This window comes from Genypterus blacodes, unplaced genomic scaffold, assembly GCF_046128005.1.
Source record: "Genypterus blacodes isolate CSIRO-AG114 ecotype Tasmania unplaced genomic scaffold, CSIRO-AGI_Gbla_v1 ptg000108l_1, whole genome shotgun sequence".
Taxonomy (NCBI): domain Eukaryota; kingdom Metazoa; phylum Chordata; class Actinopteri; order Ophidiiformes; family Ophidiidae; genus Genypterus; species Genypterus blacodes.
In genome coordinates this window covers 646473-660818 of record NW_027466912.1, presented here as the reverse complement: position 1 = coordinate 660818, position 14346 = coordinate 646473, and the positions used below count along the sequence as shown (strand labels likewise).

Genomic DNA, 14346 nt, shown 5'->3' with positions numbered 1-14346 from the left:
GATTCGGTACAACTGCCTGTTAATACTAAGGTACTCCTCAGCACAGCCACAGACTAATAGACAGGGAGCAGAGAGGGCTATTTTATGACAGGGAGAGAAGAGGAGAAAAAACAGTTGACAGGGAAGGTTAAATATAAGGAGTCCTAGCTGTATTCTGATTCTACCTAGACTGCTGCCTCACCACTCGGCTACCTGAGGTAGACATACCACAAACACATACACAGGGAGGTGTTTCATGGAGGCATAGAAGGCTGACTCCCAAAGGAAGCGGGGAATTATACACTTTTGTTTTCAATCCGCTGCTTTGGGAAAAAGAGGGAATACGGCTTGCAAACCTGGCCCATTTGCTTCTCTCTTTATTACGTTGGAGACTTTGAATTCAACCGTTTTCATTTGTTGTTCTAACAGCACAGGGGCATGGCACAAGGACAAAAAAGCCCCAGGTGGGCAATAACCCGGGTTAACTTCAGCTTGGCATTGGGTTTGTCACTTATCTCCCTCCTCCTTCTTCTTGTCCTCACTGCCACTGTCTCAGCTGCAGACGAGTATGACTACTACAGCTGGCAGTCAGACAACTTCCACAACGGCCGCTTTTACACCAAGCAGCCCCAGTGTGTGGACATACCAGCTGACCTGCGCCTGTGCCACAATGTGGGCTACAAGAAAATGAGGCTGCCCAACCTACTGGATCATGAAACTATGCCTGAAGTCAAGCAGCAAGCAGGGAGCTGGGTGCCACTTCTTGCCAAACGGTGTCACGCTGATACCCAGGTCTTCCTTTGCTCTCTGTTTGCTCCAGTGTGCCTGGACAGGCCCATCTATCCGTGCCGCTCACTGTGCGAGGCTGTGAGGGACAGCTGCGCTCCGGTGATGGAGACCTATGGCTTCCCTTGGCCCGAAATGTTGACCTGTGATAAGTTCCCCATCGATAATGACCTCTGCATCCCCATGCAGTTCACTGGGAATCATGCCACACAACCACCAGGTAGGACTGCTGTGCATGCACACACTTGCACACGCACACACTTGCACACACACACACACACACATGCACACCCACACACACACACACACACACACGCACGCACACACCCACACACACACAATCAGTATTGCCAAACTGTATATCAATATAAATAAATACAAATATGCAACACCTGCACTGGGCCATTAACTACTACACAAAGTTTGATTTATCTCTGCATTGTTTATGTCTTTACTAAACAAATAATGTTTGAACTATGAAGCATGAAAGATCTATTTTAATTGAAAGTGCATGTTTGTTAGGCATTGAAATGTGAAATTCTAAAAATTTTCAAAGTGTCAGAAATAAGTTATTCTCAATCCTTCACCATTAAGTATATTCCACCCTGGTTTTTATCCAGCTCAGATAAGACTGTTTTTCAGACATCGGGAGATTTATCTTGTTTTTCTGAGACAGTTGACTGAAGTAGAAACACAGTAAGAGGCTGAAAATGGCTGTGACACTCAGGTTACACCATGCACTGCTGATGACAGATGAAAGTTTAAAGTGAGAAAGTATCCAGAGGAGGTCATTGACAGAAGCAGGAGCAGGCGGTTGGGAAAGGTCTTCTGTAAGTGGACAATCCAGGACGGCTCCCTGCGATACGCCTCAGGCAGGGAGACAGACTCAGGCTAAGGAAGACCGGAGACTGAGCGACTCCGGTGGGCAGATCGCTCACTGAGTTAAGATAAATGGACTGTGATGTTTAACATGAAAACATGACTGAAAGGGCTTAAAAGGTGGCACTCACACATAACATAACGAGCCACAGATACACACACAGATGTTCATCAGCAGACATCCAATGCAAGTCAGAACAAGTGTTTTGTTTTACCCTGATGATGGGAGGACTATTACATTTCATTTCTGTAGATGAAAGTATCAAAACAACATTTTATGACAAATAAAAGTATAAAATGCATTCTAATGTTCCTAAGCATTACATTCACTGTTGGGTGAGCAATTTATATCTACAGTTTTTTGGAGTTTTCATGGTCTCCAGTCAGTTGAAAAAGCAAAGGTAGGTCAGAAAGTAGGCCAAAAGTTAGTTAACTATATACTTTGTAAGGAAGTGGAAGGAGAGACGAAGAAAAGATGTGAAGAACGTTTGAAGACATGGGGGTTATGTTTTGGCCAGGGACCAGGGCCATGTAAAAAGGAAATAAAGATAGACTGATACTTCAAAACTGAGAAAAAGAAAAAAACAAAAAAAGAGAAAACCAATTCCAACCAAAATTCATCTGATAATAAATGTAAAAAGTAAAGGCTCTCTCTGAAATGAAAGGAAGATAAATTGTTCTTAAGTGCACAATTCTCAGAGTGCCATTGAGAGATTAGATAGAGCAAAGACCCAAAAAACGAATTACATTCAAAATCTGAAAACTGAGAAAGAGAGAGGGGGGGGGGGTACTATAGCTATTTAAGCAGCCTCTTCACAAAGGCAATGTATTTACTAAGAGAGGGGACAAGTGGAAAAGGCACAGCGAGAAAGTCACCATTGTCCCCAGCCTTCTCACCCTTTGTTGGGTCTGGCAGCCAGCAGGCCAATTAGCTACATGGGCAATTACTGAGTCCTGCTAATTAGTCGACATGACAGGACAAGAGAGCTAAGCAAAGAATAGGAAAGCCCAAAGTCTGAAATAACAGAAAAGAGAGGAGTGAAAAGAGAGGAAAGAGAGTAAGAGAGGAAAAAAAGGAGAAAAGCTCCATTCTGCAGCACAAAAGTATTTCCCTCTCTTCTCTTCTCTTCTTTGAGTTGGGAAATTGAATATTTACTCTTATTAATCACGCATTTCCAAATAACTTTTTTTAAGTACTGGCATATCTGTTCAAACACAGAAATATACTTTAAATGAAAATCACAGATGTTTTGAAGATATATATCTGCATATATGGCAGTACTACCTTTGGTATAATGTGTATAAAATAATACATAACATCTTAAATTGTTACAGTGTAGCCATTAAAAATGGAGGATACGGGACTTACAGTATATGCCATACATGTTTATTGAATTCTTTTGTTTGAATATCGACCACATTGTGGCTATTGTTACAACATCATGGGGTACATATGGTAGATTATTTTAATACATTTTGTTTTTGTTTTTTTATTCAACTTGGTTTACTCTTGTGTTTTTTTTGAAGACGGCATCGGATGCGGTTATTGAACATTTCTGAGAATGTTTTAAGGCAGAGTAGAAAAGAAAATGATGACTAAAAGTAATCTGTAGTAAAATTTCTTTATTTCTAATATTATACACATTATGCCAGTGATGTAAAATGATGCATCAACAGCTATTTCCTACCCATAAAGGTAGGACTGCTATCAGCTATGTGACATATTGGCTTCACGGTGCCATAACTCAATTTTTCACATGCTCCCTGAGAAGGAGACAGCTTGAACTCAATCTCCCACCTTGCCACCACAGGCAACTGTTTGTTGATTGTATCTTATCACATACTGATCTGAGAGTGCGATTGCAGAAACCAGTATAGAATATCAAGAAAGATCATTGCTATCAAGCAAATTAGTCTGTCACCTTTTAATTGAAAAAGTTTCAGACAGTTTGTTTTTGAAAAAATGTTTGAATATGTATGTGTGTTTGTGCTTAAAAAACTGAGAGTGAACCCGTATGATTTCTTGCCTGAAGGCTCAGTCACTGACATTTTGTTACAAGCTGGGGTTTTCTCTGAGGTGCCAATGAGGCCAAGCATTTGGCTCTCTCTCTGTCTATCGCTCTAATAATAAGCAATAATAAAAATCTTAGCTAAGAAATGTTTCTGTGAAAGAACATAGGTGATGTTCTTTCACAGCATCAAATGTGAAGTTTTATGGTAATCCAGGTTCTGCCTGCTGTTGCTCCTGTCTGAGAGGCCCCACTGCTATCTGAGCTATTCTGCAATTACATGATATAGCACGGTTCAAGTGCTCCTGTTGAAACTAGCATTACAGAGTTAGATTCACTTTCCACCTCACTGACACAGTCCAAACATAGAGAAAGACCTTCTCCTAAAACTAACTGTATGTGTGAATGTGTATGTTTTTGGCCTATGTTTATGCATTGGCATGTCCTCATGCCTGTGTATATTTGCATATGTGCTTGGTATTAGTGCTGGAAAAAAGGATGGGTGAGCTCATTCTGTCTCCAGGCAGAGCTTAGCTGTCACACAAGGTGAAGTTTCAGTGGAGTTAGTAAGTCATATTTCAAAGAAGGTGTGTCTTCCACAGTGTTTGCTATTTACTATTGCAGGAATCCTTCAGAATAGAAGTTGTATAGAGTCTTGTGGAAAACCCAAACCCACACCTGACATACATTTTTTTTTTAAACGGGACCCAAAAGAGACCAGAGGATAATTGAACATGAACTAAGGATACTCCTGAAGATAGACTTGACATGAAAGTATAATTATCTCAATGGGTGGTTTAACTAACAACTACAGTGTCGAAACATGTGTTGTCAATATTTTTAAGTTTCAATAGCCAGCAGTCAGTCATCAGTGAAGCTGATAAAAGTAGGAATGAAAGCTCTCAGTTGATGAGAAAATCTCCACCACATGAGTTGCATGTTTGTGCAAAAAAACATTCTCTTTCGCGCAATATGCATGTTGTCTAGTAAAAGCCGTTTAAATTGTGTGGTGTGAAAGATATTGTCTGTCCTCACTGTTCATTGATGTGGCTAGTGTAAGTTACAACCACACTAAGACAGACAGGCAGCACTGTCAGGTGCCCAGCAGCACAATGGGTGCTACTCATGTGGCCCTGGCTGCTGTATGAAAGGGAAAATGTGATCCAGTGCTCCATGCATGGAAGACTGCCTGGGCCTTTTCAGAATGTATTTTCTCTTCTGTTTAAGATTCCTACCGCTGCAAGGAGCATGCTGTGTTTTAGGGGCCCCAGGGGCTGCCTGTGAGCCATGTTTAAGTCCTCTTCTGCCTGTCTGCATGCTGCATTTAAACAGATGTTAGCCCCTCCGACATAAATCACATGCATTTCATCTTTGGCACAGTACCATTTTATGTCATAAGTTTTGCAGCTCGTAACTTAAAGGGCCCAAATGAGGCATGAAACGATGACCCATGCATACCTGAAACGTTCTCCCTGTATAAGCCACTGTGATGCTCAGGCTACAGGGGAGGAGGTATGAGACATGTCGAGATCAGATGAGGATATTCTTGGATCTGTTTATCTTATTTGTATGGTGTGTGTGTGTGTGTGTGTGTGTGTGTGTGTGTGTGTGTGTGTGTGTGTGTGTGTGTGTGTGTGTGTGTGTGTGGAAAGATAGCGAGAAAGTAAGACGGCAGATGTTTACGTGCACAAACTAATGTCAAGGTCAGACAACATCAAACAACAAAATTGTGGAGCAGCAATCTTTCTTGCGCATGCACTGACACATCTCAGAGCAGAGTACACAACAAAGAACTCATATTAAAAGCAGCAATGTCGGAAATTTATAGTCATGCCCATCCAAGACGTTAATGTGATTTTGCAAGTATGGGCCCAAACAAGGAGGAGCTACAGTATTTGTTGTTCATTTAGGGATGCAAAAGAAAAGGATAGAACCCAACAAGTAATGTGCTGTAAAAAAGCTTAGCTTTGGATGCCTCATAAAGAAAAATACACAGTCGTCAATAAAGTTGGAATAAAGAATCATTCCAACTTTATGGGCGACTGTGTATATATATATTGGAATAATGAAAAGAAAACTTTGTTTAATACCTCTATTGGTCACTGGTTCTTGGACTCAATACGCATATATATATCATTAGTTATTTCATTGTTGATCATTTTAATTCAGAATTCTGCACCAGTTGTCACCCAGTGATGGCTTTCTCTTCTCAACCAAAAGTTGCATTTAGGTCTTTTGAGCTTCTGTGTCAATTTGTGCATAAATCAAGCCATTCCTCAAAAAGTTAGAGTGACGTTTTACGGCCATGATTCTTTCATCATACATCCAGACCAAAAGTGAATAAATTCAATGAAAACTAGACTTGACTATGAAGGGGTCCAATCACGCTAACACAATCCGCAAACCATGACATGACGGAATTCCGCTAGTTGGAAGGGGTTGCTGTTTGAAAATGAGAATTTCTTTTGTGAAGTAAATGGCCAATTCTTCTTCTCCTCATCACTCACAGTGCTGGTGTTCTTCCTAGTTGTTTTGGCTGTTATTACAAAGGACCAGTTAGGGTATGCACAAGCTTGCTAATAGTGTCTTCAGGTGTTTGAGCTCCTTATCTTTGGCCTAGGAACAGCATTCTCTCTGTGTTGCAAGGTCGAAGTTTCATCGATGCAATTTTATCATTGCATATTAAACACACCGCAGATCCTGCTCCCTCACAAACGCAAATTCCTCTGTCCACAAGGCCTGGAACTGTAAGATAATCCTCGTCTTTTTTTCGGTATGAAGAGTTCAAAGCAGGTTAACCAGCAGGCTACCTGACTAAAAGGAGAGGTTTATTTCTTGACCTTACAATGACCTGTGTCATATCGCATTATCCAATTAAAATTTAGTTTTGGTGTCGACAGTTTATTAAAATAGATCAGAATATTTTATATTTGGAATTTTACCTGCAAAACACATTTCTGTAAAGGTTTTACTTTAAAATTACACAGTATAATTATTTATTACTTAAATATGTATTACTTAACACTTAATTGTGTTAAACAATGTCAGCTCAGAATTGTCTGCGATAGCCATAGGTTCCCGACCCCTGCTGTGCTGGGTCAATCAATAAAAATAATGCACAGCCTTTCACTCAAAGCCCTAGCTATCAGATATTGTTTATGGTTTCGATTTCAGAATAAATATACAAAAAATGTGTCAGTGCTTGATCAATTGAGTAGTTTCATTTTCATGTCTGTTTGAAACATTTGTCCATTGATCCACTTCTTTATCATTCTGCTTATCTTTTTCTCTCTCTGCCTGTCTTTCTTTCCCTGTTTTGCATGCTATTTCCTAATGCATGTTTGTCTGTCCTGCCTTGCATGCCTTTTTTTGTACCTTTGTATAATCCCACTAAAAGTTCTTATTGCACACCCAGCCATTTGTGGAGAGGCAATGTCTTTTGGAATTGCCTCTCCAGAGGTTTTTTCCTTATACATCATGATAAGATATAGATACGTCTTTCCTCTTCTTCCGAGAGAGCTTTTGGCGGGGTCGGGAATTTCCCTGATGGTGTGGGTCTGTAAAGCCATTTGAGACATTGTATGTGATGTAATATCCAAATATTTGTGGATACATTTTATAAATGTGTGATATGCCAGTATTAAGTCAATTACACGAACACAAAAACCATCAATCAATGTAGCAGTGACTCCCATCTGAACATGGTGTTTTCCCATTGGAGGCAGGATGATGACGAGTGTAGCTGTTGTATACCTTTTCACGTTAACTTTTTTTCAAGTTTCAGCTGCGTCCAAATTCTGCATTATAGTCCGAGTTCCTGTGAGTTGCAAGGAATAACTGGTCCTCCCACAAACATAATACCCCTATGAAAGCCAAATTAATGACTGTGGCAGAATAAGACATTGAAACAGACAAATCCAAAGTCATTTTTGGGTCTCTGTTTATCTGTTTGTCTCTGTGTTCATGTGTGTCCTAGTCTCCATGTCAGCACCTGCCAATTAGTGGCCACACTGTGAATGCCTCACAGGTCCCCTGTGAGTGCAGTTACCTTTGATGAACAAAATTAAATTCCTACCGACACACACATTTAAGCACATACACATATATACAATGATTGACGGTTTGGGGGTTCACCTCCCCATGACCCAGGCAGCAGAGCATGCTAAACTTTGACCCCTCTTGTTATCTGCCCAGACAGAGGTTTGGGCTGGGGTGATAACCTCTGAACCCTGACTTTTAACCCACAGGGCTAGATGGATTGTGTGTGTGTGTGTGTGTGTGTGTGTGTGTGTGTGCGTGTGTGTGTGTGTGTGTGTGTGTGTGTGTGTGTGTGTGTGTGTGTGTGTGTGTGTGTGTGTGTGTGAAAAAGATCTTTTGAGAAATTGTCTGGATTCATCCAAAAAAAGCCTGCTTATAGCTACAATACTTATTACTATGTTACTGTTGGAATGGTGTTGGAAACTGAAACAGAAGGGGTCTGTGTCTGAAAGAATTTCGAAAGAATACACAGAAGAAACAGATTGCTTGTTAAGTGTGCCTTCCCTGTCCGAAAGAGAACATTTGTGTTATCCCACTTCAGAAGGTAAAGCCACGGTTCTGTTCAAATGTGGTCTGGAATCAGATGGGCTAGGATGAAGCATACTGCACCCTTTGCTGATCAGGAGGTCCTCCATAGTCTTAGTACATCATAAAGTAAAGAGTACATCCATATGGTAAAGGAAATATTTCTAAACATGCAGCAGCCATGCGCTTCTCCGCAGCATTCGGACTAACGGTATGTTTTTGTGGAGTGGCTGAAGGCTGATTTGTGTATCATGGGCCTGATATGAGATTCAGCTACTTCTCAGCTCAGTCACTAATGGACATAAAGAAGGCCGAGGTGTGAAATGCACGGCCCGCTACTGCTTTTCTCCCTCCCTTTTGTTGCTTCCATTATTGTTATTTTTAAATTATTTTTATATTTTATATCTTATTGCTTTCTATACTTTTTTCCTTATTTATTTCCTTATCCTTATTTCTGACATTGCCTTTTCAGTATTTTTTTTCCTTGTCCCTTTCCTTCTTTTCATTCTTACTTCCTATGGCTATTATTTTCAACTGATCTGATTCTGTTACAGTCTGTGACACATACTTAAGTTGAAGTTTACTCTGTTGCTTCATACAATTATACATGCAAGAGCAATCTGAGACTGGTCTCTGCCCTGATGCATCAATTCATTGATTGGCATCTGGATTGCTGAAGATGACCAGGGAGTTAATTTTGTGTGATAGTTTGACCTTAGATTTGAACACCACCTAGGGATTAAAAAGAGAGGAAAAATAAAGTCAGTGTGTCAAAGCTTTGAAATGAATCCTCAATAATGGAAATGTTAACGTCAGATTTTCCGCCCAAACCGTATTTCTATTATATTTCTCTTCTGTTTCATGCGTCTGGTGTGCAGTAACTGGTGTGAAAACAAGCTTTAGCACTGTTTGAAAGACACAGCGAGTTTCACTGTGTGGATATACAGGAATGAAAATCACCAAATCACATAATAAAGTCAGCAAGGGGGTGGGGCCAGAGTAGAAAATAAACTGAACATGTCTGGTTTCCACTTGCTGTTTCACAATGTGTTGTTGCTGGGTGGCCTAAGTGCCGGCTGTGTCTGGCACTGAATCACTTTTCACCATGTGGAGTTGCTTCTCCTGCAGCGTTTACCTTTCTGAGCAGCCAAGACCACGCCTGCACCACCAAAATATACAACGGCTAGAATTAAAACATTTTCTCCACTGTAATTGCAGGGCAAACATCACTCAGACTGCTGGACTATATATTCCCTCCACAGCAAATTGGCTTTGACAAGGAGAAGGGGGCTCCAAATAAGTGCTTGAAAAGTGTTCAGTGCTTAACCATTAAATATTGACACAGCTTTATTTTTGATGACTCAACATGACAAACAAAGACCTCAACTCTGCTGCCCAAATCATCATACATTTAATACATTACACTCATGCCCATGAGTATTCATGCTATTGCTAATACCGTGTCCTCTGTCTGTCTCCCCAGTGTCAAAGGTGTGTCCTCCCTGTGACAATGAACTGAAAGCAGACAACATCATGGAGCATTATTGTGCCAGTGATTTTGGTAAGTACTAAATGTGTACTCAATTTGTACACAGCGTAATAAGATTGAAAACCGCATAACTCAATGTTGCTGTATTCAAAGTGACATATTTAGATTATGCATTTTTTATTTTCTCAATTGTGTAAACAATCCATATGATCCATATGAGCACAATCATTCTGTGAGTGTCTGCACTTTCGTCAATTGGCATACTTCATCTGGTAAAAGATTAAGAAAAATATTGTGTATAATGAATCGTATTAATAAATCCATGTATACCATTGATTTGAATTTTTGCCTTAATTGCGTGTGCAAATCTGTTGTAAAGTATCATAAAGGATTTTCTCTGGCAAGTGCACCGGCACCAGCAAGTGCGCGATAGAAGCTAATATTCTATTGTATTTTGCAGCATTTCCATTTCTCCCCTCAAAAGACATATTAAATTATTCCACTCATTGCTATTCATCAATGCGTTTGGTCAGCCTCTCTTCAGATTTTATGATTTACATCTATCAAATTAATTATCCATGATGTCAAACTTCATAGCCTTGGATTGCTCATGAAGAAAATAACCCACGTTTTTAAGACACGCAGGTGTGTTTGCACACAAATGCAAATATATACACACACACCAAACATCCACTAGTAACTAGGACTGGATATGAATCAGAGGGAACTCAACACACACACATTCCTTCTTGCACACGCTATCACTTCACCGTATCAGAGTGTATAAGGGTGTGTTTATGCAACAGGCGAGAAGTGAAATGGCGATCTTCCAGCAGGCCTGGGTATATAGCAATGCTCCATACAGACCCTGTGCCTGAGCTCAGCCCATGATTAATTTCACCTGTCAAAATGCTCTCCCAGAGAAATTTAATCACACATGTACAAATATTAACTTAAAAAGATGCAGGCCAACAGGAGATACAAATCATAGCTTTAATAGTTTGATAAACCAGTGTTTGTTATAGCTACTCACGTATATACACTGCTTTGCACAGAGGTTATATGTTCTACATCCAGTGCTGTAAATGTACCACTTTAAGTACACACTATAGTATATTCTGAGAGAAAGGTGTGAGGTATGATACACAAAACAGATTTTATCTGATTACATTACAGTGCTGATTTAACCCTCTTAATGTCCTCCCCTTTTACAAACACCTAAGGCCCCATGGGGTCATATTGACCCCAAATAGTTTGACTGTTATTAAAAGCATATAGAATACATTTTCAATTAATTTTGTGTTACACCTTTAGTCTGTGTAGTTTGACTCCAGTCCAACCCACTATCACACATTTTCCCCTTCGTTTTGGAATTCAGGGCCTATAGGCCTTGTTTACATAAAAATATACCCTCTTTTTGTCAGAGGGCCACGGCCCAAAAAAATGCATGCACGACTCAACGACGGGGTTCAGATATAATCAAATATATAATCAAAAATATTTAGGAAGTTAGGTTTCAAAACAAAACTAGAAGTGCAAGACGACACAAGACATGAGTGACGGTAACTTAGTGAGTGTGCAACAGCACACTTGCCGGTGTTGGCTAACTTTTAACGATCTGCTAAAAAAAATACCAAAACAATAATATTAATGAATCATTATTATTAATAATTAATTTTAGAATTTAGGGCCAATAGACCTTGTTTACATAAAAGTAGGTAAAGTAAGGCTTTAAGTAAGGTTTAATTTGGGCTTCTGCCGCCCCAAATACCTGCATGTTCCATGGACCTGGCATCACATGCTGCGCGTATCTTTATCCCATATTTCCCTGGTTTACTCGGGATGTAATGTTTGAATGGACAGCGACCTTTGAAGGTGACCAGGCGCTCATCCACAGTCACATCAGTGCCTGGATCGTACATTAGCGACAGGAGAAACACCTTCTTGTCCCATACATCTGTGGTCTGTATGTTGGATCTATAAACTCATCGTTATACCCTGAATCCTCCTCATTAATTGATTTTTCCTCCTCTATATGTTCAGCAATGCCCTCCTGGTTATTCTTTTCCACAACATGGTTAAAAATGAGCTCAGGGCCCCCTTTTGAAGAAAATCTTTTAACATTGCAATTCAATATTACAAAAGCATTTCTGCTTTCAACAAATGTTCTCTTTTGTCACGCCCCCCTACAATACCTCTGCGCCCCCCCACTTTGGGAGAAGGTTGACCCTGATGATACTTATTTATTACATTTTTATGTGAGTGGGTAGTATGTGGATGTATTATCAAACATATAATAAGGTAGCACATCACTATATAAAAGCACATTATGTACATGTATGTATGTGAAATATGTGATAGAATTTCACGCTATCCTCTGGCTTAATCTCTGTGTTATATTGATTTCCAATGCTGACATCATCTTATGAATATTCATGATAGAATTTTCCACAGTGTCATGCTACTGGCATAATCTCAATAAAAGCTCTATACACTATTTTCCAACACTGATATAATCTCTTCTATCTTGTTTTTTTTCTGTTTAGCTGTTAATCACAGATGATTTTGCATCTGTGCTACACATTAATGGCCATGTGTATTGTAATCACAGTGATAACTCAAATTTACAAAATGTCCTGTTTTGGTTGAACTGAAAATATTTTCTTGTATTCTCCTTCAGTGCTCAAAATGAAAATCAAGGAAGTGAAGAAGGAGAAGGGTGACCGTAAGCTGATTGCAGCACAGAAGAAGAAGAAGGTATTGAAGCAGGGTGCACTTCGGAAGAAGGACCTAAAGAAACTGACTCTGTACATCAAGAATGGCGCAAACTGTCCGTGCTCGCAGCTGGACAGTCTGGGATCCAACTTCCTTATCATGGGCCGAAAAGTGGACCAGCAGCTACTCATCATGTCCATTCACAAGTGGGACAAGAAGAGCAAGGAACTCAAATTTGCCATCAAGTACATGAAGTCCCACCAGTGTCCCACCTATCACACAGTCTTCCAGTGATGTAGATCCAAATGTTCCGAAAGTCCCTGGCACAGCGTGATCCCTTCATCATTGCTTTGCATTATTCATCTTGTTCCACCTAGATCCTTCTTCTCGTAACCCTGATGTCAAATTCCTGCTTTTGTATTCACGGCCCACCCCATAGTTCTACGGGGTCATAGTTTAATTTTCACAGCTGTAATATGTCTCAGGTCATCGGGGGGTCATGATCCACTTAGAATTCAAAAATAAATTACCTAAATATCACATATATCAGTGTACTCCAACCCAGTTCTAATAGGCCTGCCATCCAGCAGATTTTCAATCCTGTCATTACATACTTTGCTGCACCTTGTATTCCAAGTTTTTAGGTACTCGGGATACCAGGTGCAAGCAATTGATTATAGGCAGGCTAGAAAACCTGCTGTACCACTGACATATACAGTATGACCGGAGTATTACTTTCATTTCTTGAGTGGGTCCACCAACCACACTGACCTAAATATCCACCCTGCAGCGTTTGTACTCACTGCCTTACTCTCATTAGCTTTATGTAACGTTACTTTGCAGCTTTGTTGATCTACCCTGTACTGTTTCACAGAATCTCCCATAATTCTCTGCTTTCCTTTTTTGTTATTGTAAATCAAATCATCAAGTATGAAATTTGACAGCATCCATGTTTATCGATTAGACAAAACCAACAGGGATAAGAACTGGTAACAGATTCAAATAAGGCATATTTTGAAATAGTTTATAGTTTGTGAGTAATGGATTTGTTGATTTTTAATAGTTACAGAATTGTAAAAAGCTTTACAATATTTCACTTAGGGTTAGTGTAAATCACCTCCATCTGTGCTGCAGCTCTTAAGTCATCAGGAAGGCCCTGTGAATCTGTGATCTGGAAAGAGACTGTAGATGCACAAAAATCAATTTAAGTTGTTAACAATTACTACTGAACACAATTTTACAGGTCATGTGATATCTTCTGTGAGGCTAGCACTAGCTTATAGACTGTTGTATAATGCTAGTTGTAGCTGCCTAAATACGAGTAATAGCTTCAGATTAAGTCTAAACATGTCCAATGAGGAAGGAGTATGTAGGACAAACTGAAACCATGTGACATTGGAATAAAACTAGTAAGGCTCATTATTGTACTTAATATTTGCAGGATAGTATGACCTGACATTCCTCCTTTTATGGTCATGGTAACTGTGGAACATGACTATATACAAATAATTTCACATGGCAGAACACTAAATAAAAGATAATAAGCCATAAATGCCATAACAAATATATACTAAAGATTGAGATCTATCTACAATAGTAGTTGAGTTGAAGATGAAGTGTAATACTAGCATAAAAACAGATTTTATAATCCTTTTCTAGAGGGCAAAGCCTGATAAAGTTCTTACTTACTACATGTGCATGTGTGCATATGTGCATGTGCCCCCACCATCCTTTTTTTGGATTATTTAATCTTTTTAAATGATGATTTTTTTTTTAATTAAGAGACCACTCAAACTATTTCTTAAATCAGCATCTCTACATGTATGACAGCCTTTCATTCCAGTGTCTTTTGAATCCCAACACAAGCACTCCTCATTCTACTTAATTGAGGTACTGATTAGGCGATGACCTGAACCAAATCTTATT

At 39.6% G+C, this 14346-nt stretch overlaps 1 protein-coding gene across 1 annotated transcript; it reads left to right on the top strand.

Moving 5' to 3' along the window:
• Positions 1-417: 417 nt before the first annotated feature.
• Positions 418-12729, top strand: sfrp5 (secreted frizzled-related protein 5). Its single transcript, XM_076160963.1, has 3 exons — positions 418-985; positions 9700-9777; positions 12386-12729. Exons 1-3 carry the CDS (start codon positions 418-420, stop codon positions 12712-12714), a joined length of 975 nt encoding a protein of 324 aa, XP_076017078.1. The 3' UTR covers positions 12715-12729.
• Positions 12730-14346: the final 1617 nt, after the last annotated feature.